The sequence below is a fragment of the Corythoichthys intestinalis genome, chromosome 22 (genome assembly GCF_030265065.1).
Source record: "Corythoichthys intestinalis isolate RoL2023-P3 chromosome 22, ASM3026506v1, whole genome shotgun sequence".
Taxonomy (NCBI): domain Eukaryota; kingdom Metazoa; phylum Chordata; class Actinopteri; order Syngnathiformes; family Syngnathidae; genus Corythoichthys; species Corythoichthys intestinalis.
Window position 1 is genome coordinate 29,114,522 of NC_080416.1, and position 21,826 is coordinate 29,136,347.

The following is a 21,826-nucleotide window of genomic DNA, read 5'->3' on the forward strand; positions in this document are numbered from 1 at the left end:
AAAAAAAGGCAGCAAGAGAATTTGTAAATAATTGACATTTTGGGCCCGACCCTAACCAGCTTTGCATTATGTTCTATCTACTTCATTGTAGGTATTAACGGTTAGGTAAGGTATATGGAATGATTCAACTGTGTTTGGCTGTTTTATTCCGGTTTTTCCCCCCAATTATAAAATTTATTGTGGTGTTTCAGTAGTGCTTGGAACGGATTAGCGCATTTACATGAAAAACTAATCCCCTCTTACGGAATTTTCAGGTTACTTCCAGAACCAATTAATTTTGTTAGTAGAGGTACCACTGTACCATCCCCACGCACATTCATTCATCACATGCATGCACAATTATCAATAAATACATTAATAACAAGTCCTTACTGTTGCGCTTTAAAACAACTTGGTGAATCCTGAGCTCGTCCATCACTGGAGATATATTGATAAACAGTGAATTGTGAGTCAAGTGGGGGGAAAAAAATTAATTGATGGTGATTTGGAACTTGAGCATATTTTGGAGACCAACCTTTTTCAAAACTCGGCGGGTTGATTCTATTTAACAGTGAGAAAGGCAAATCCATCACCTGGTTGAAAGGGAGAAAGCAAACAACATGCCTAAGAGGACACCCTCGATTAAATTTTTAAAGTATTTTCTCTATAAAACTACCATCCAGTATACCTTAAGGACAACCTGACTCCACCCTCTTTCTTTCTCCTCCATTTTCACCATAGACTCCAAGAATTTCCTTCCGGGAACTTGTTTCCAACCGAACGGCAATCGCCAGGGATTTAGATACATCTAGAGGAAAGACATAGCAACGTCAGCAAACGTACCACTAAGAATTATACGTTTCAATAATGGTTTAGCAACAATACACAGGCTACCTATACACTAGGACAGATAATTTTCTCCAAGTATTTTGCTGACTATTTTTATACCTGTCCGTACTACGTTTAAGGATTTTTATACAGAGACACTCTTCTGTATTAGGCCGCGTGTAATGTTAGCTACCTACTTACTCCGTGCAAGAACTTGCATGGAGAAGAGGCACATTAGTGTAGCCGACATGCCGTATAGTCTTACTAATTGCACATTTAAGACTATTATCAGTCCTAGTCAGGGGTGAAAGTGGCTAGAATTTCTTGACGGAACTCCCCGACGTGAAGGTCGCTATGGAGCCAGAAATTTTATTTTATTTTTTTCTTTCATTTTTTTGAGGGGGGGGTCAAACCTCTTAAACTACTGAAAAGCAAAGAAAACTGTTTTAGCACAGTTATTTGTATAACACATACAAAAACTGATTTTCTTTCAAAATTGTATTTTTTCAATGATTTGCAAAATAAAAGTTAACAAAAACCGCTATAACCCCAACCTTAATCTTCTAATTTTTTTTTCCCCTTATTTCCTCACATACTAAATGCCAAATCTCAATTTTAACTACTAAACCTAGGATGTATATTAAAATTGAAGTTAATGTAAACATTTACTTTTTAAAAATAATAATAAAGATATAAGTGACATACATTAAGAAAAATAAGTACAAATGACATATTATGCAGAGTGAAATTAAGCATAGTTTGAACATTGACTTTTTTTTAAATCATAAGGAAATGAATAAGTAGCCTAAAATAAATGAACAAATATAAGTCCAAAGGGCACATTGACAGCTAAGATGTTCTAAACCTCCCCATCAGAGCAAATAAAACTAAATATGATAAATAAGCCTCATCAACTCTTTCGTTGCTCTTAAAGATTTGATCCATTTTATGTTGCATTGCCCTTTTTTGTCGCATCAATTCAACGACTTTTTTTTTGCTTTTCCAGAAAACATGCACATTTGAACCAATCAGAGCTAACTATCTCTGCTGATCACATGTCAGTATGTCAGCCAATTGAACGAATAAATGAGTACAGTCGTTTTGCTTTGCTGCGTGCATTTTCACATTGACGTGACTCATCGTCAGACTGATAACTACAGGAGCTGGGGAACCCTCCATGCCGTCCGTGGAATAAAATAAATTATAAATATTGGTGGAAACGAATTACGCTACACAAGCACTTTATTATGCTTGTTGTTAACACTTGTGTATATAAATCTGATGTTGGTAGATTGTTTTCTTCTTGGCATGTGTGGCAGCTTAGCATTTTTTTTTCTTTTTTTTACATAGCGTTTTGACAGTTGCCGTCATATTTTTCTGGCCCTGAATCTTATACCGGAACTGCGTTCATGACCGTTCTGGCCCACTTTCACCCCTGTGGCCTATACTACGAACGGAGTTCAACCTCCCCAGAAGTAATCCAGTTTACTAGCGGGTAACCGGAGTTGACAAAACCTGGTTGTCTAGTTTGTGGTCAATCGGTGCTACGACGCTGATTATGAGGTTGATTAGTCGAACCTGTGTCAACCCAGTCAGAGTTACTGCGCGTTCACATAAAAGGGGGCGGAGACCAGAGTCAAACACTACTTGTGACGATGGCACGGGCACCTTACTTCACGGAGGAGGAATGCGCGATGATTAAAATCCACCCTCACCGCGAAATCCAACACCGATTCGGCGAGTAGAGTGCGACGGGTCTATTGACAGCGAATTTACAGATCGTGTGATTTGTGAATGCGTCAATATGCCAGTTTACTTCTGTCCATCAAAAGAAATAAAGCGTGCATGCTGTTAGGACAATAAAAGAAGATTTGGTACGTTAACAGTAAGAAATAATTTATCGCGCATCACCACATGAAGCAGGATGATTGTATGTTTAGTCCCCTTGACTGTATGAATACGTATGTTCTTTTTTTTAGTTTGGGGCTAAAAAATCCAGCCCGACCCGAGTCCGATCAATCAACTTGATTTGCAGGCCCAAGCCCGACCAAAAAAAAAAAAAAAAGTTATATTTTTGAGGACTCAAGGAGAAGAAGGAAATGCGGGATGCCATGTGTTGTTGCGTAAATTAAAGCCCGTCTTTTGTAACGAATTTTCACAGTTAAACAAGACTGTAAGGTGCATATTCAATAAACATTTATGTCTTTTATATTTGTGCGTCTGTCCTATCAGTGGATTTGACATTTAATTTAATCTCTTCGAGTTGGCAGAAAAAACCGCAAGTTTTCTCAATGTTTAAATAGTCTATATTTTTCTATGATTATTATAACTGCATTTACACAACGAAATAACGCTGGAAAGTTCGTTAAATATATTTCTTGTATGAGAGCAATGCTCCGCATTCGTTTACATTCAGCGATTTTAACAATCAATTTGAAGCGTTTCCATACCCCACTCCGAATCGCACAGTGTTCTTACGCAGGTATTCAGCATCACAGATGGAATACATATATTGTCCCTAGCAAAAGAGCGCACGGACAGGCACACAAGCTGCGCGGTTGTGAGGGCCTGACTCGGCGGGTTACATTAGTGACGTCCGCCTCGATCATTTGTCACAGGTAAAGAATTCCCTAAGCTGAAAATCTATATCTTTCATGGAGTACATCGTCCGGGTACGCCAGCGGATTCTGGCGGTCCCGAAATACCCGTGCCCTCCGGAGAGAGCCCCTCACAATCCGCGCGCCAATGTCGTATGGGTCGTCCAAGTACGCTGTCATTGTCAGGAGGACACGTCCGCGGAGGAGTGCTGTTTAAATAGAGCGTGGTTAATTGGAATCCTGATGTTAAGCAAGATCTAACTCTGACACGACCAGGTTTGGCGTGTGGCGCCATGGCAACACTTCTCGGTTCCAACATATCCACCTTTCGTAGTCTCGCATAGCCGCGAACTTACGTCGCACGTGATAAAGTCACTCTCGAAGTTACCCTGCTAAGCCAGAAAACCGGCTTCGTAGTATAGGCCACTGGTCCTAGTGTAGACGTAGCCACAGTTCGTATATTCACACACAACCCATTGAAGGCGGGGTGGCGATATTGCTGAGAATGAGTTTTTCCCTACACAGAAATAATGTCATCAGACCATCAGCCAAAATGTATTTTTTGTCATTTAAAATAAATAACCCCATAAAGAACAAGTGTCCACTTATGTGAAGATCACATTTTGGGTGAAAAATATTGGGTTCATTTCGTATAGGGTGCCATTTGTGTGCCCAGTATAAAATGAAGCTGTATTTTCACTGAGGTTGGACAAATACCTCAACTACTTCAACTTATCTTTTTGTATACTATATATTGCTGTCTGTTGTAAATTCTATCTTAGAGGCTCCTAAAATCTTTATTACTATTTACTTCTGGTAAAAGATTAGGGTGGAATATCATATGATAATAATAATAATATCTTCACCACCTACACAGACAAATGTATTGGCGCCTTTTCATCACCTATTGTTCCTGAGTGCGGAAGGCAGTTGTCACCCAAACAAAAAAAAAAAAAAAAAAAAAAAAAAAACTCGTTTTTGCGTTGTCAACAGTTTCGACGGCAAAAACAGGGAGGAGCGTTATCAAGATTTCCACTACGTAAGACACATTTTCAAATGTTTGCATTTTAAACCCCCCAACACGCTATCGTAGTGTAAACGATAGGGCTTTCTGGAAAGGTTTTTGCCATTGTCCTGTCAACAGCCCCTGAGTAAATGTTCATCTTTAAATACCAGTGCCGTGTAACCCATTAAGCGGCTCCTTTTATATACAGTATATTGTGCAACTTATTAATTCTGTTAGACACAGGCACTCTCCAAAAGCAGAAAAATGTTAGGTCACCCTCGAACCTGAAGTCTGTGTCAGAGTAAAATGCAAACACTGACATCAAAGTAACAAACAGAGGGAAAAACATGAGTACTATGGAAATTACCAGTGTTTGCAGCAGGTGCTTGTGTGACTCCAAATGCTTCTTCAACAAATCCTTCGGAAATGTGTCCTGGCAAGCACAACAGGTACAAATGGGGTCGCACTTGGCTTTCGAACAGTAACAGAACACCATCATGGATGCGCCTAGTAAAAGAAAACATTAATAAACGTTAGAACGTAATTGCCATTCGACAAAATATCTAATTGTGTTGTGAAATGCATAATCACCTGGCACTGAATGCTCATCCAGTTGATTGAATATACCCTCATTGAGTGACTGACCTAATAGGCATCACATATATTCAACATGTTACACCATTAAAGTGACAGTCATTGGCTCACAGTGCTATATGTACTTAGAAAACTTTGAGCTGCCTTCCTGGGATCTTTCAATTCTATCGGATTAGACGAGGAGTGGTTATTTCCTTGTCTGGTGAGGCTCCTTGTCCACTGGAATAACAACGAAAATAAAAATATTAAATACATCTTACAATCAATCCATGTAGGCAAAAGTTTAACTCACCATTACATGTTGGTCATTTTCCACATGCTGGAAATATTGCGCCTGTGTGTTGAACTCAATATTGCAGTTCTGCAAATGGAATAAATGTTAAGATCCCCCCCCCAAATTATATGTTCATTGGTTTTCCTTCATGTAAGGAATAGCCCAATCTAAGCTACCACTTTGGAGTGGAAAGGCAATGTGTTCCCCAAGATATTGAACGTGAGCTGACCTGACAAAGTATTTTGTATGACTTCTCAGAAGCATCTAGCAGAGAAAATAAATCACAAATGATTAGGAACAAATCATTGTAATTTGGCAATAATACATCAATATTATTAAGTGACTGCTCCCTAAAGAGACATTAAAATGTGACACTGGATTTTGTATGATGATAGTTTCTTGGCATACCACTGCTTTTATTGTTTTGAGCATGCAAAAATTTGTGAAACACACAAGGCATTTAAGAGATTTTCCACACTTGCCAATCCAGAAACTGATATTGAAGTCCCACTGCCACCAAAATATCAAAACTAATTCAATGAATCTTGCCAAAATATATTCCAAAAATAAAGACTCCCACAGATCCACAAGTACTGAATTTGTGTAATCAACATTTTGTAGCAGTTAGCTTTGGTATTGTTGACATATATGACGCATCATCCATTGGATCCCAGGCAACTTTGTCCTATATACTGTACAGTAGTATGAAAAAGTATCTGAACCTTTTGGAATTTCTCACATTATTGCATAAAATCCCCATCAAATATGATCTGATCTTGGTCAAAATCACACAGATGAAAATGCAGTGTCTGCTTAACTAAAACCACACAAACATTTATAGGTTTTCATATTTTAATGATAGCATGCAAACAATGACAGAAGGGGGGAAAAATAACAACCCTCTGCCTAAGGAGACAAAGCAATTGAAAATCAATTTTTACCAAACAATTTATGTCAGGTGTGTGCCCAATCACTGATGAGTGACTTAAAGCTGCCCTACCCGCTATAAAACACACATCTGGTAAGAAATGTCTTGAGAAGCATTGTCTGATGTGCATCATAGCTCGGTCAAAAGAGCTGTCTGAAGACCTGCGATCAAGGATTTTTGATTTGTATCAAGCTGGGAAAGGATACAAAACAGTCTCTGAACGTCTGGATGTTCATCAAACAACAGTCAGAGAACTTGTCTACAAATTAAGAGTTTAGCACTGTTGCTTCTATCCCAAGGAGTGGCCGTCCAACAAGATGATGCCAAGAGTTCAGCGCAGAATACTCAGAAGGTAAAAAAAAAAGACTGTCTGCTATAGAGTTACAGAAATCACTGGCACAATCCAATATCTGTGTGGCCAAGAATGGTGTTCATGGGAGGACACCAGGGAGGAAGCCACTGCTGTCAAAAAAAAAAAAAAAAAAAAAAAAAAAAAATGTTGCTGGTTTAATGTTCGCAAAAAGGCACTTGGACTCTCCACAGATTTTGGCAAAATATTTTGTGGACTGATGAAACCAAATTTGAATTGTTTGGGAGCAACAAACAACGTCCTGTGTGGAGAAAAAAATGGAACAGCTCACCAACATCAACACCTCAATCCCACAGTGAAGCATGATGGAGGGAGCATCATAATTTGGGGCCGTTTTGCTTTCTCAGGGCCTGGACAACTTGCAATCATTAATGGAAGAATTAATTCAAAAGTTCATCAGGGTGTTTTGCAGGAAAACCTGAGCCCATCTGTCAGACAGTTAAAGCTAAAAAGAGGATGGCAACAAGGCAATGGGCCAAAACACAGAAGTAAATCAACTTCAGGATGGTTTTAGAAGAACAAAATACACGTTATGGATAGGCCAAGTCAAAGTCCAGACTTGAAACCATTGAGATAGAGTGGCATGACTTAAAGACAGTGATTCATGTCAGACATCTGACTGAACTAGCAGTTTTGTAGAGATTGATGTGTCAGACTGATCTGCAGCTACAGGAAGCGTCGGGTTGAAGTTACTGCTCCCAAGGGGGGCACAAAATATTAAATGTGGTGGTTCACTTATTCCCCCTCCCCTTCTGTCATTGTTTGCATACTATTCTCGCTGTAATATGAAAACCAATAAATGTTTGGCTGTTTTTGTTAAAGCAGACAGTTTCCCCCCCATCTGTGTGATTTTGACAAAGATCAGATCACATTTGATGATTTTATGCAGAAATTGCAAAAGGTTACGATACTTTTTCATACCACTGTACATGTATACATTGCCCTAAACGAATTCTATCCTTTCCACCACGCGAAATGCCCACTTTGCACACATTGAAAGTCGCTCAACCCGTTCGATTGTTAAATATTTCCACATAGCACATATTACCACTCTAGGAGCAACCCATTTAGCTTCCACAACATTCTCCGATTGGGGCTGTTTACAGTACTTCCTCTTTTTTCCCAGAAGTGTTGCAGAGTATGCAGGGGTCGACAATAAGGCTTATTAACCAATGGGCTGGAGTCCACATGAAGTTCACTAGGCCAACTATCAAAACCACTGGCCGAGGTCAATGAGTCAGTTATTGATCACAGTAAAGAACGAAAAAGAAATATTATTTTGAAAAACATTTATTTTTTTAGGGTAGAATTTTTGCAGGAAAACTGCAAAAGCACTAATCCAGTGCAAATAATCCTATTCCAATTCGATAATCCGATCCATAATCACTCCAGTATAGCCAACAATTTTTCTTGGGAGCTCCAGGGGGAGGCGGGCCCACCGGGGAGCCCCGTGTGTGGGCAAAGCTTTCCTGTCTTCCCCTGACTGCCGTCTGGAACGCTCCCTCTGTTCGGTTGTCGTATCAATGATTTTGAAGTCAAAGAGATAGCAATTAAGGCGAACCATTTTCAAGCTAGACAGTTGTTCTGACGATATCTTCTCTGTAATCACACGGATTAATTATCTTATGTTCATATTGAAGTCAGTGTGCATCTCGCCGAAAGCGATATTCCGCTATGCTTGCTACAATTTAAAAAACATGACCATAAATGGAGTTGTTTTTCCACATATACAGTAACTGCTGACAGTTAACCCTTTAACACCGAACGTCTCTGCAACGAAACTTATGAATATCATCTTTGAAGCCTCGTCACGCTGTAATTACGTCACCAATGTGCCATTGGTTGGTCTCATTTGAAAGTGTGGAAGTTAAGGTCCACCCCAGTTTTTACTTGAAGTCAATTGACCAAGTAAAATGGGAGATAATGTCATCTGAGTTTTGTTGCACTACTAAATAAGCATCAAAAGGCTGCATGGACCATGTGTTTATCTCCATATTTCCATAATTTCTTGCCCTTTTTAAAAACCGAAAGCAGCGCGAAAGACTACATATCCCAGGAGCCGTTGTGAGGTCAAGAAGGACGAACCTAATGTGAACATTTTTAATAAATTGCCGAGCGAGGCGCCACCAAAGGAAAGGGAGGCATGGGAGCGAGCGACGGCTGGTTGGACTGAGCGAGCGACTTCGAAACATGCGGAATGAATCGAAAATCCATTAACTTCCGCTAAATTTAGTTATTTCATCAACTCAAGAGGATGAGCTGCATTTGTTGTTTTCCTCGGATGAGTCGGCGAGTGACAGGCTGACAGCAGTGCGCAAACAGCGGAAGAGTGAGCTGTGTGATGTTGTGCGTGACGTAGCTCCGGGTCCTGTTCAAGAGGAAACTGAGTCGCATTCCTGAAAAAAATTGAACTGAACTAATTTACTGTCAATATTTTGAAAATACCTTTTTCAATGTTATATTAGATTATTTTTTCTTCACTATGAATCTCTTAAATATGTGTGTTCAAGAAGCTTGATTGCATGTATATACTTAAAGCGGAAATGTGAAGGTTGGCCAACCATGTTTTTGAATAATATCAATGGCTAAACAATTATAAGCATATTTTCGTTATTTTTTTAACGCAACCCTTCCAGATTCTTTGTTTAACCCATAGCAATGCCCTTGACAACGAAAATGCTTTTCTTCGGCAATCTTCGGAAATGACGTCACACCTAGAAGTGCAAGGGAAGTCCGCCATAGACGGTGTGTGGCGATGTTTTGTTCTCACTCAAACGAAAAGTTGATTGAGTGGCACGTAAATGGACATCTTTCGTTCTCACGAAGCAAATGAATTTCACGCCATCATCGAGTAGTGTTCTCTGCTACAAACACTTTGAAGATGCCTGCTCCCTTAACCGGTCTGCTTATGATCAAGGATTTGCCAAATAGTAAGTGTGATTTTTGGATAGATGACTGATGACTTTGTCAAAGCAGAGCTGCCAACTGTTGTGGAATGTACAGTAGAAGCTAGCGACGTTAGCCGAAAGCCAACTCGTGGTAATCCCCGATCATAGTTGTTGTGTTCGCTAGGTTAAGCGTGTTTAAATTGTGAGTCATCTACGATCTTGTCCAAAAGGGTTAATCCACTGTCAATTGGGAAAGCGGTGTGGATGTGCATATAAGCGGGTCGGCGTCGCGGTAATTCACGGTCACGTTGCCGTAAGAGACACACACCGCCGGTGCGTTTGTGCACATTTATTTGTATTATGTATTTCCACCTTCATGCTTGAAGCATTGCATTGCATTTGTACGGTTCGACGTTTCTTTCACGGTGATCGCTTGATAGCCTTCTAGTTTGTTTTACGAGAGCCGCTGACAGGTGACAACTAGCGTGTTGCCATCGAGTCAATCTCACAGCGAATCAGCGAGCGGCTCCAGTCACGCAGTGAATCATGGGAAATGTAGTCTCGGGACAACACTGAAGTGGTGCTTTATAATCTGTTCGCTTGTGTGAAAAAACTACATTTCCTCACGCCATTAGACGCCACTTCCTGCCGAGAGCCCCAAGCTGTGTTTGTACTGTTAGCTCCATGTGTTAATAAAGAAACAAAGTTGTCAGCACTTCGTGTGTTGGATACCTTTGTCAACAAAAAGCTCATAACAAGACACTATGCACGATCAGTTTAAGAGACGCTGGGACTGGAAGTAGTAGTAGCTGGTAGTAAGAGGCGAGGCGGAGATGAGCAAGAAGCAAAACTTCGCGGTCGAATGTGAAGGCAGTCCGCTATTATTGTTTTCTTATTGTTGCCACAATAAAGTGGAGAAAACCATCAACGACTCATCTCCTTCTTTCCCCCCAACGTTTTTATATTATTTTATATGCACGAGAGCTGCCGGATCTGTCTGGTCTGGTTATTAATTTTTGTAAACAATGTCATCAGATAGACAAAAACATAACATTATGTGCAAATGCCTGCATCTTCAAATCATGAAAATAATAACAGCGTTTATCTTACCAATCTTGTAATCTCGATGGGTCTTGTCTCCATTCCATGTCAGGTAGTCTAGGCACATTGTTTGCATCCTGATTAGCGTCTGGCTAATACATGTTAGGTCCAACATAAAATTCCAACCTTCTCCTCTTCCTCCAACTCTTCAAAAACTTGGATCTCCTCCCTTGCGCTCGATCTATTGCTTATATCGCTGTTTGAATCATTGTTTGAAGGGCTTTGTATGGCTGCCGTATGTATGGAGCGCTGCCATCGCTGTTCTCAGTGTGACGTATCACTTCCGGGTTCGTCCCCTTTCAGGCTCGAACTTCGGAAACGCGATTTTGTCGTCAAATATACAACATATAAATTATTTTTTCATGCTTTATTTGTTGGACAATGTTTAATTACTTTAATTGTGACCCTATTTGGCATGTTATGAAATTACTTCACATTTCTGCTTTAAGGTGATGGGTACAATAACAATTACCTAATCTCACAGAGATATCCTCCAAACCCTGTTTGTGTTAGATGATATTTATATATATATTTTTTGTTTTGTTCCTCCACTATTTTGTACTGTATACAACTGTTTTGACTATAGTATGTGTAAAGGCCATAAACGCCTATGACCATACCTGCTGTTTGTGTTGAATTGTCAAACATAAAACTATTGTCTTATTTTTTTCTCTTGAATGTTTATCCTAACAAGTTGAATAAATATTATCAAGCTTCAAAACAGTTGGTCGAGCATGTTTGGCTGTCAATGGGATATCAACATTACAAATTTTGAAAAAAGATTTTGGGATTTTTTTTTTTGTCTTTTTGGGTCCAAAATGTTGATTATAATTGGTCAGTGAAGAAAACAACAGTTTGGACATGAAGGTTATGATGTCCTGAAAAAAGGGACCCCACCTGGCTATTGTGAACAATTTTTTCTTTACAATATAAAGGCAAAATCAAAAGCATGCAAATTCAGCCAAAAATAGGCTTTGGTGTTAAAGGGTTAACCTCAGATAAGCATAAACAGTTATAACCACGGAATGTTCCAGACACAGCCCGTCTCGGTCGATACGAGTCGCCTAAATTCATAATTGCCCACACAGCAAGGTTCATGACATGTTTTGCAAGCGCCTTGCGCAGGAAGAGCTAACCACCAAATGTTCCAAATACCTTATCTGTATATAAGAAGACTTTCCTCTCTGCCTATTGCACATTTTACCATGCAGCTCATCCTGTAACTGAATGTGCCCAGACTTTCTGCAATTAAAATTGCATAGTACTGCTCTCTTGCCTCCACTCTTCATTTAACAATCCAGTCTAGCAGTCTCCCCTGAACTTAAAAACGAACACGCGGAGGACCATAAAGACTGCCTCCAACAATACCCTTCAACTTTCCTCCAACTGTATATGCGAGGCATTGATCTGGGCACTTCACTGCAAACCTCGTTTTTTTTGTCTCATCGTACACGAACCAATTCCAGCGCTCTCGCCACTGGGGCTGAAACTTTCCCTTTTCATATTGGATTTCTCTTTCCCTAAACTCCTCTGGTGACTTTCTCTTGATTGACGTTTGGCCAGGTGCTAGGGGTTTCAGAAACACGTCTTGTAGTATCACATTAGGTGGGTACTGAGATACTGACAATCAACAGCAGTAATCAGTGTTCACGGGGGAGCGAGCGAAGTGTGTTTACGCCACATGGAGAGCAAAGGCTGTAGCATAGACTAACATTGTCTTTGATCGGGATAGCGTAATGTCAAAACGCTGAACCGTTAGGAAATAAAGTCCATATGACAAAAGAAAGCACGTTTATTTCATATTACACGCAGTATTTTACGCTCCTGAATGAAATGGACCACTTGGATGTGTGTGGAAGCGATCGATATTTTTATTCAACTTTTTGAATCCCGCGCCATGAAAATGAGTGACTTCCAGCTAGAGTCTCTGGTATGAATGAGTCAATGAATCTCCACTATAAAGCCATACCATTGTACACAGAACGACTGCGGATTCTGCAGATTAATTTGTCTATTTTTCGTGTCACGCCACCCCAATGTGCTGTAGGCTTTTGTTGCTACACCAGGGAGAGTGGTGTGAGCCTTTTTGAGTTTCCGAAAGATCCTGTTCACCACAAGAATGGACAAAACAAGTCAGACAATCGAGGGACCATTGGACGGACGAGAAAGTAGGCAAGCTGTGTTTTATGTCAAATACTGGGATCATAGCACACGTTTTAATAAGGTGGTGGCCTATATTTTTTGGGTGACAATGCACCCCGTCTACCGAGAAGGCGGGAGTGGCCGCCTCCCTTGGCTGACAACCAGCGGCTTGTTGCACACGATAGTCGCCGGCCGATAAAGGCCCATGCTCGGCAGCCAAGCGCTCTCGTCTCTGGTTCTCAATTGTGTCATGACTTCCACCCCCCTCAGCCCTCTTCGCAAGCCCGCCTCGAGTGCTATAGTCAGTTTGGGCTCAGTCAGCCACGTGCTCCAACGTCGGCCGATTTGTCCACCAAGAATGCACCATTTTCAGCGGTCATTCCCCTGCTGAGTCCCCAGCGACAAGCACTGCCTTCCGGCCAGGGCCGCAGCAGGGGAGCGACGAGCTGAGACTTGGCCGATTGGTAAAGGGAATCACCCCCGCCGCCGTGTGTGTGTGTGTGTGTGTGTGTGTGACATGAGTTGTGTGACATGAGTTGGGGTAGTTTTGTGTGTTGTTTGGTGTTAGAAATGCGAGGAAGACACTGATAAAGCTGCTCAGTTCGGGTTAGCATGTAACCTAGCTCTCACCCTGCCTTTTTTGTTTATGGTCTTTCCTCAGTCAGTCCCCGCAGGGAAAAGACAAAAGCCGAACTAACTTTGGTGGCATATAATAACTTTCAGGAGGTTTAAGAAGTCATCACTTTTGACCATTATGCAGTAATTTAGCCATGTCGTACTGAATAAATGCACTTTCAATATTTCATATTCCATTTAGCACAAGACTTATTTGTCATGAGCATACAATTTGTATAGCAATTGGAGGAAAAAAAATACTTTTAAAACAATAACCTTTTGCAGTCTACTCTAGTCATCAGTCTCGTGTTTGTTGTCTCTCTCGACTTTTTTTCATTCTGAATCTTTCTCCTCCTCCAAATACGACTCAAACATATTTGGCTGTAAGTCACATACATCCTCTGGTTCGGCAATATAGTTCGAAAAATCCCCACTAGAACCAGAATCGCTAAAAACGCTTACTCCTCCATTGGGTTCAATGCTAAAACTGCAGAAATCGCTCATTCTCTGACATCATCACCAAGCTGGAGGTGCCAGAGTGCTATAATGACAGGAGGAGCTAAACTGCAGATTTATGAATGAATGAATTTATTGTCATCATCATCAAAATCATTGAAAGTTTCAGGGTGTGGAATTTTACCCGAAGGAAAGACGAAGACAGACAAAGGAAAGACGGGAAAAGCAGATGCTTATCGATACCCGTCCCCCATCAGCCAGGGACGCACAGACACCACATCTGTGTTACAGTCCAGTCATAATCTTCACATTTCGTTCAAAAGTCATTGATTGCCATGGATTTTCACATATTGTCAATTCGAGTGGGTTCATTTAAAGACTCATTTCTCGTCATCTGCACTTTGCCAAATTGTTGTATATAATTCAATCGTCTCAACATGTTTTAATCCCAATAAAAATGCTATTTAAGATTTCTTCTGTCATTACATATGCACTTTAATGTGAAATTTAAAATAAATAAAATACATTTTTAAATCGACGCATTATTTTTACTGGATCCACCGGGCCAGTGGTTGGAGCATTCTGGTGGCCCTGACTGTTTTAAAAGTACGAACGGGCCACTTATATATGTTTTATATCAGGGGTCAACAATATAGTTTGTTTCTTTTGGCAATGCCATTGTGTTTCTGGTTTATTGTGCTTTTTTAGCCCTTATGAAATAAACAAATATATACATTTTTTTTAACATTAAAAATCAATCCTTTTCACCCGTTTATAAACCTGATACTCTGAAAAATGGCTAATTATGTGATCGTATTAGGGACATCCTTAGCCTTGTTGTTACGATTTGAATGTCAATGTCAACTCTTCATCAGAAATGCTTAATGTCACTTGGTCAAAGTGTTTTCTCAAATGTTTCGCTCAAATTAATGAATACTCTCCTAGCCCACATCACTTCATATGCTAAACTCTGCCCATTTAGTCGGAAATTTATAGAGGCTTAAATCTGCAGTGTTGGAGCAATTTGCAACACTAATGGTTAATGGTATTAACCATTGTTCCGATAAAAATTATTCAATTGCTTGTGGGCGGGGGGCTCTGGCCACTACTATAATGAAACTACGAGGGTCATTTAGCAAATAAGGTGAATTTTTGGGTATAAATACTTCTAATACAGATAGAAGCTTATTTTGACTTTTTTCACATGGATTAAATTTCTTTTGCAGTTTAAAAAAAATTAAAAAAAATTGGGGATTAACAAAGATGGCCGACCAAGAAGCATGCTCCAGGATTGAACACCAGTCAGGCATCAGGTTTTTGGTTGCTGAAGGGTTCACAACGGCTGAAATTTGTCAGCTGTGTATGGTGCCACGTTTCGGCTGGAAAAAAAAAAAAAAAAAAGGCACGAAGTTTGAAAGTGACAATGTAACCGAAGTGTTGTAAGCAACTGACCGAGTTGTCAGTCTACAGATTTTTACGTGGAGGGAATACAGTAGCTTCTGCACAGATGGGAAAAGTGTCAGTGCTGGGCAGAGGTTGCGCTAGACTTTTTCGTTTTCTGTCATTTTGACTGACCGTGTCATAAAAATCCAATCATAATCTATTTTTACCTGTCACTTACATTTTTAAAATGATAATAATGACATATTCAATAGTATTTAGTTTTCATTCATTTTTAATTAATATTCTGTCCGAACAAGCTTAACAAGAGGCAAACAGACAGCGGAGTGCACCAATCAGCGACGGGCAGACGTGCCGTTAGCAAAGCGATGAGGGCAGGACGAGGGACTTGCGCGCGGAAGTAAACATACGAGGAGAACGAAGTTTATTCAACATGGCTAGCGCGAGACAGACTGTTGTCAATGACTCGTGTCGATGTGTTTTAGCTCATTTAAAACTGAATTTACCGCGGATTGGAACATATTCTCGGCTCTCCCGTTCGCCATCTGTGTTGTTGTAGAGACGACTTTCGGCGCGCAAGTGTGACGTTGCTCGTGAAGAACACGTCACGCAAATAAACAAATCTGATTTGTCGATTGATTTTGTACCTACTCGAGAGGCTGTGTCCCAGACTTTTCTCTCAGTGTTTGAAAAATACTGAGAGAACAGTCTGGCCGTGCCAGGCAAACACTCAGTTGCCTTGACATTTTTCCGAGTAAGGCCAACGACGTCATGCATCAAGAGAGACAATAGCTAATTAATATGCTCACTCGCCACCCTGTGGTCTGGGGTGTGAATTGCAACCTGTCAAAATGACAGATGGACTTCAGTTTTTTTCCGTCACCGTTTTAAAAAGCCGGTCAACGACGGAAAATATTCTGTTAACGCGACCCCTGGTGCTGGGAGACTACATTGAAAGAATAAAAAAGTATGCGTTTATCTGTATTAGAAGTCTTTACACTGAAAAATTCCTTATTTATTGAATGACCCTTGTACATGAATGAGGGCTCAGTACAGTACACCTGAGGTGACAGTGGGATCTTAAATAGGAATAATAAAAGGATTTCATCTTATTTTCTGAAAGATCTTTCCATTTACTCACCCGGATGGGGGGGACCGTTCCGTTGAGCCTCTTCAATTCTTAGTTTCTTTGGCTCAGAACCTACTAGCATGAGGTGAAAGACAAGACAAACATGAAGCTCCATTGACCTCAAGATACTTCAGGTTGATTCGGTTTCATTGCGTATCCGTGAATGTCTACCTTCAAACAGCTTGGGGACCTTATAAGCATCGAGAGACTTCATCACTGCTAAGAAGAACAATCCATCAGAATACAATTGAAATATTATGATATAAATAGCGGTGATTGCATACCTTGATAGTAGCTAAAATCTTTGTACAAGTTGAGAAGCCTTTGAGGCAAATTTAAAATCTAAACAAAGGAGGGGGGGGGAAATCAGTGTCATTATCAGTCGACAAAAGCTTTTTCACAGTGCACTTCACATTGCGCAAGGTACCATCGACGAACCCATTTATCGGTATTGTGGCTAGTGGGCGCTACAAAGGAGTAACGCGTTGCTGGGCGGTGGAGCACAGCAGCAGTTAGCTATTTTCTTTGACTTTCCGGATAGAGGTATTTTAGAACATTTCTTTTTCCTAGTTTGATGATTGCCGAGCATTAACTGCCACTGAACATTTTTAATATATTCAGTTCTGGGGACTGAGCTGGAAAAACTTTGTACTTCACATAAATACCATACTATAGTAAGGGCTGTTTTGGGTCATCTTTTCGAAATATCCAGCCCTGGAGTAACTCCAAAGTTGGCTGTCGAGATTCGGCCGTGGAAGATTCGAGAACGATTCACAAACATCCAAATGTTGATTATTGAAATATGCCAAGTAAAGCAAAACTAAAACACAGTCAGCGCAGTCTTCGGGATGGAATGAGGAACTTCCATTTAGTCATTTTGCTCCAAGAATGGAAAAAGAGGCAGTTTCACACTCAGGGCAGCCTAGTGTAAAAAGCGGCAAGCGCAAAACTGGAGGAGTCACATAAGCTGACTAACTGTCAGGAAGTGAAAAGCAGGTGGACTCCAGCAAACGTATACTCTAGTCCCCTAGCACCAATGCATATATTTTGTAATTTTTCCACAAGAAAACTGACTTCTCCTATTCCAAGGAGAGATTATAATAGTCGTGTAAGGAGTTTTACTAGTTTCTGTGAGAAGGTGAATAGTTTTGTTATTCATGAACTAAATTTCCGCACTAATGCACATCAAAGATGATTTAGCTTAGCAAGCAGACATGAGAGCCATTTTTGTGTCCCAGTGCTCACGAAAACTTAAAAAACTTATGACAATGTTTCATCTGCGAATTGTCTCTCAGTCCGCCATAACAGCCTGATAGAGATATCAGTACACCTGCCCCTCTGCTATTGGAGGAGTTGTTGAGGTCAGCGTGGTGTGGGAAATGTACAGTATTTACCAAGGGAAGGTCTAAACTACTATAGTCAACAACACACAAATGAATTGCACAGTGAAATCAACACAAAGATGGGGGTGGGCGCGAATGCGTGCCCACAACTCGGAAGTGCGCCGTACACACGTGGTCAATTTGGCCACAAAATGTGGCGGCAACCAAGCACTTTACACTCAATCGGACTTACAATACACCCCAAAGATGCTAAACGAACACGTCACCTCACGGCATAAATGTGCAACATGAATATGATGTAAACAATGCTTGTGGACTTCGCAAGGACTAGCGGGAGCAACGACTACCCGCTGTTGCAATGGCAAAGCTACGAAACGGCCGCGGCTCCAACCTATCGCTGGAACCCTCCAGAATGAAGGAAAAATCCTTTCATTCATGGCCGCACACAGATCAACATTCCCTAGCACATCTCAACCTGTTGCTGCACTCTGTTCGAATGTGCACCCGCGCTGGCACACACCCATCTCAGTCGCAAAACACTTGGCGCGTGTGACTTGAGACCAAAACCGGAAGTAACTACTGTTAGGATGTTATTTATTCGCAATTAATCATTAATTGTTCTTCCTTAATCTGACTCCAATTACTCGTGCCCGATTACACTTTATCTTACCGCAACGTACCCAACAATTCTGCGCGTTCGTTCTTAGAAGAGACCAAGGACCAAACAGACCAAATTGTATATGAGCATTTAATCTCCCAAGCAAAAGATTACAGACGTCTGGATCCCCAGTCTTTCACACTCAGAGCGTGTGTTCAATGACTGTCCAAAAGCAGAGGGACAACACCCAAAGTAGAATACAGTGATTATATAGACATACTTATGAATATGCATGAATACATGATCATTACTTCTTCAAACTACTTCTTCAAAACGAGCAACAAACTGGTTCCAACTGGTTATGTGGTTACACAACAACCGAATGCTTGAGAAAAACATGGCCATATATGGGATACAAGAAAGCATGTGCATGTGTGCGGGCCATTGAGTACTTCGACTCGGAAACATACTTTGTATGATCAATCATGTCTTTATGTATTAAAACTCAAGCTTATATTACACAAACCCCCTGGTGTGGGCCTTCTATTTGATCTTTATTAATTTACCAATATGCCTCATCACCAAGGGTGAGATGCCAGAGGGGCGAAAATCTGCACTTAAAGAGCATTAAGATTATTATTGGGAGTATGTATCGTTGTTCTCAAAGTCAGGACAAAATTCCCTCTTACCTTCCGCTTGGAACGATAGCCTCATGGCCTGGTCATCTCTGAACAATGTACACACAATAATCAGACAATCACTCATTGATATATGATAACTTAGCACGACACATAACAGTATATAAGCTATTTTCTTCTCTTCTGGGGAACAGAGGTTACAAGCACATTTTCCCACCGTTGGTGCCCAGATCCTTAGCATCTGGCACAGTCCCAAGCAGGTAAGAGCCCTGCCTTCATCGTGCAGACAGGATAATGATGTTGTCGGCATATTGCCCTAAGTCACCAGTCTCTTCATTGTCCTTTACTGTTCATTACAAGTCCTTCGCATGCGAACATATAAAAGCTTAACCCTTTACTACGAGCGGTTACCATGGAAACGAATGCGTAGTGGGAACCTTTCTAACATTTTCTATTCAAAACGCTCTTTGTATCTGACTACAATATTCTTCATTCTACATATGCATTATGCGGCAATAACAAAATGGTAACACACACACACACACACACACACACACACTATGGAAACTAATCAGATTACTGGTTTGGAAAAATGAACGTGTTAATTTCAGTAACAAGCAATCAGCCTACAGTAATGTGTTAGTGACAACACTGAACGCAAGTTAGTGTTAAAAATAGAGCAGAAATACTAACCATGCAATATGATGATCAGGTTCCCAGACAAGTCATCTTTAACATACTGGGACCTCGTGGTACATTTGCCTAGCTCAGCATAAAAGTATCAGCAATAAAAAGGAAATTGCAAGATTACTTTCAGCTACAGGGAACGTGGAAAGAGGAACTGGGAGGTCCTTTGGACTGTCTGATCTCCAACCAAGCATAAGCATCATGAGACAGTTAATGGCCACGCCTTTGGTAGCAAACTGGCTGAGAGACAGCACTGATACTTCCTGTAACTGTTCACACATGGGGAATATACTAAGCCAGCATTCGGTACCTCGTGTCATCGGACTTGCGGCCACATGTTTTGGACACTCGGGTGAAGAGAGGGGCGGAGCTGTCAACTGATCACCACCTGGTGGTGTGTTGGCTCCGATGGTGGGGGAAGATGCTGGTCAGACCTCGCAGGCCCAAACGTATTGTGAGGGTCTGCTGGGAACGTCTGGCAGAATCCCCTGTCAGAAACTGCTTCAACGCCCACCTCCAGCAGAACTTCTCACTTGTCCCGGGGGAGGTGGGGGACATTGAGTCCGAGTGGACCATGTTCCGCACCTCCATTGTTGAGGCGGCCGATCGGAGCTGTGGCCGTAAGGTGGTTGGTGCCTGTCGTAGCGGCAATCCCCGAACCCGTTGGTGGACACCAGCGGTAAGGGATGCTGTCAAGCTGAAAAAGGAGGCCTATCGGGCCTTTTTGGCCTGTGGGACTCCGGAGGCAGCTGACAGGTACCGGCTAGCCAAGCGGACTGCGGCTTCGGCGGTCGCCGAGGCAAAAACTGGGACATGGGAGGAGTTCGGCGAGGCCATGGAAAACGACTTCCGGACTGCTTCGAGGAAATTCTGGTCCACCATCCGGTGTCTGAGGAGAGGAAAGCAGTGCACCATTAACACTGTGTATAGTGAAGATGGTGTACTGCTGACCTCGACTCGGGACATCGTGAGTCGGTGGGGGGAATACTTTGAAGCCCTCCTCAATTCCACAGACACGCCGGAGGGTGTGTTCCAATTATAGAGGGATCACACTCCTCAGCCTCCCCGGTAAAGTCTACTCAGGGGTGCTGGAGAGGAGGGTCCGTCGGGAAGTCGAATCTCGGATTCAGGAGGAGCAGTGTGGTTTTGTCCCGGCCATGGAACAGTGAACCAGCTCTACACCCTCGGCAGTGTCCTCGAGGGTGCATGGGAGTTCGCCCAACCAGTCTACATGTGTTTTGTAGATTTGGAGAAGGCGTTCGACCGTGTGCCTAGGGAAATCCTGTGGAGGGTGCTCCGGGAGTACAGGGTACCGAGCCCCTTGGTAAGGGCTGTTCGGTCCCTGTACGACCGCTGTCAGAGTCTGGTCCGCATTGCCGGCAGTCAGTCGAATTCGTTCCCAGTGAGGACTGGACTCCGCCAAGGCTGCCCTTTGTCACCGATTCTGTTCATAATTTTTATGGACAGAATTTCTAGGCGCAGCCGAAGCGTTGAGGGTGTCCGGTTTGGTGGCCTCAGCATTGCATCTCTGCTTTTCACAGATGATATGGTGCTGTTGGCTTCATCAAGCCGTGACCTCCAACTCTCACTGGGGCGGTTTGCAGCCGAGTGTGAAGCGGTTGGGATGAAGATCAGCACCTCCAAATCTGAGACCATGGTCCTCAGCCGGAAAAGGGTGGCATGCCCTCTCTGGGTTGGGGATGGGATCCTGCCCCAAGTGGAGGAGTTCAAGTATCTTGGGGTTTTGTTCACGAGTGAGGGTAGGAGGGAGCGGGAGATTGATAGGCGGATCGGTGCAGCGTCTGCAGTGATGCGGAGTCTGCACCTGTCCGTTGTGGTGAAGAAGGAGCTGAGCCAAAAGGCGAAGCTCTCGATTTACCGGTCGAACTACGTTCCTACCCTCACCTATGGTCACGAGCTGTGGGTCGTGACCGAAACTGATACAAGCGGCCGAAATGAGTTTCCTCCGCAAGGTGTCCGGGCTCTCCCTTAGAGATCGGGTAAGAAGCTCGGGCATCCGGGAGGGGCTTGGTGTCGAGCCGCTACTCCTCCGCGTTGAGAGGAGCACGTTGAGGTGGCTCGGGCATCTGGTTCGGATGCCTCCTGGACGCCTCCCTGGAGAGGTGTTCCGGGCATGTCCCACCGGCGGGAGGCTCCGGGGTCGACCCAGGACACGCTGGAGAGACTGTCGCTCGGCTGGCCTGGGAACACCTTGGAATCCCGCCAGAGGAGCTGGGGAGAGGGAAGTCAGG

At 42.3% G+C, this 21,826-nt stretch overlaps 1 protein-coding gene across 5 annotated transcripts in view; it reads right to left on the minus strand.

Annotated features, from left to right (window-relative positions):
* Positions 1-21,826, minus strand: part of LOC130910324 (uncharacterized) — a 63,757-nt gene that overhangs the window by 25,189 nt on the left and 16,742 nt on the right. For 2 of the 5 annotated variants that reach the window (XM_057827524.1, XM_057827520.1), the window contains exons 8-18: positions 16,593-16,650; positions 16,480-16,527; positions 16,321-16,383; positions 5,508-5,542; positions 5,297-5,365; positions 5,130-5,223; positions 5,002-5,055; positions 4,778-4,917; positions 668-787; positions 515-572; positions 373-417 (exon numbers count right to left, since the gene is read on the minus strand). In XM_057827524.1, coding sequence (XP_057683507.1) covers positions 373-417; positions 515-572; positions 668-787; positions 4,778-4,917; positions 5,002-5,055; positions 5,130-5,223; positions 5,297-5,365; positions 5,508-5,542; positions 16,321-16,383; positions 16,480-16,527; positions 16,593-16,650 — 784 coding nt within the window. The remainder of the gene's footprint in view (positions 1-372; positions 418-514; positions 573-667; positions 788-4,777; positions 4,918-5,001; positions 5,056-5,129; positions 5,224-5,296; positions 5,366-5,507; positions 5,543-16,320; positions 16,384-16,479; positions 16,528-16,592; positions 16,651-21,826) is intronic. The other 3 variants (XM_057827523.1, XM_057827521.1, XM_057827522.1) reach the window with 3 other exon arrangements.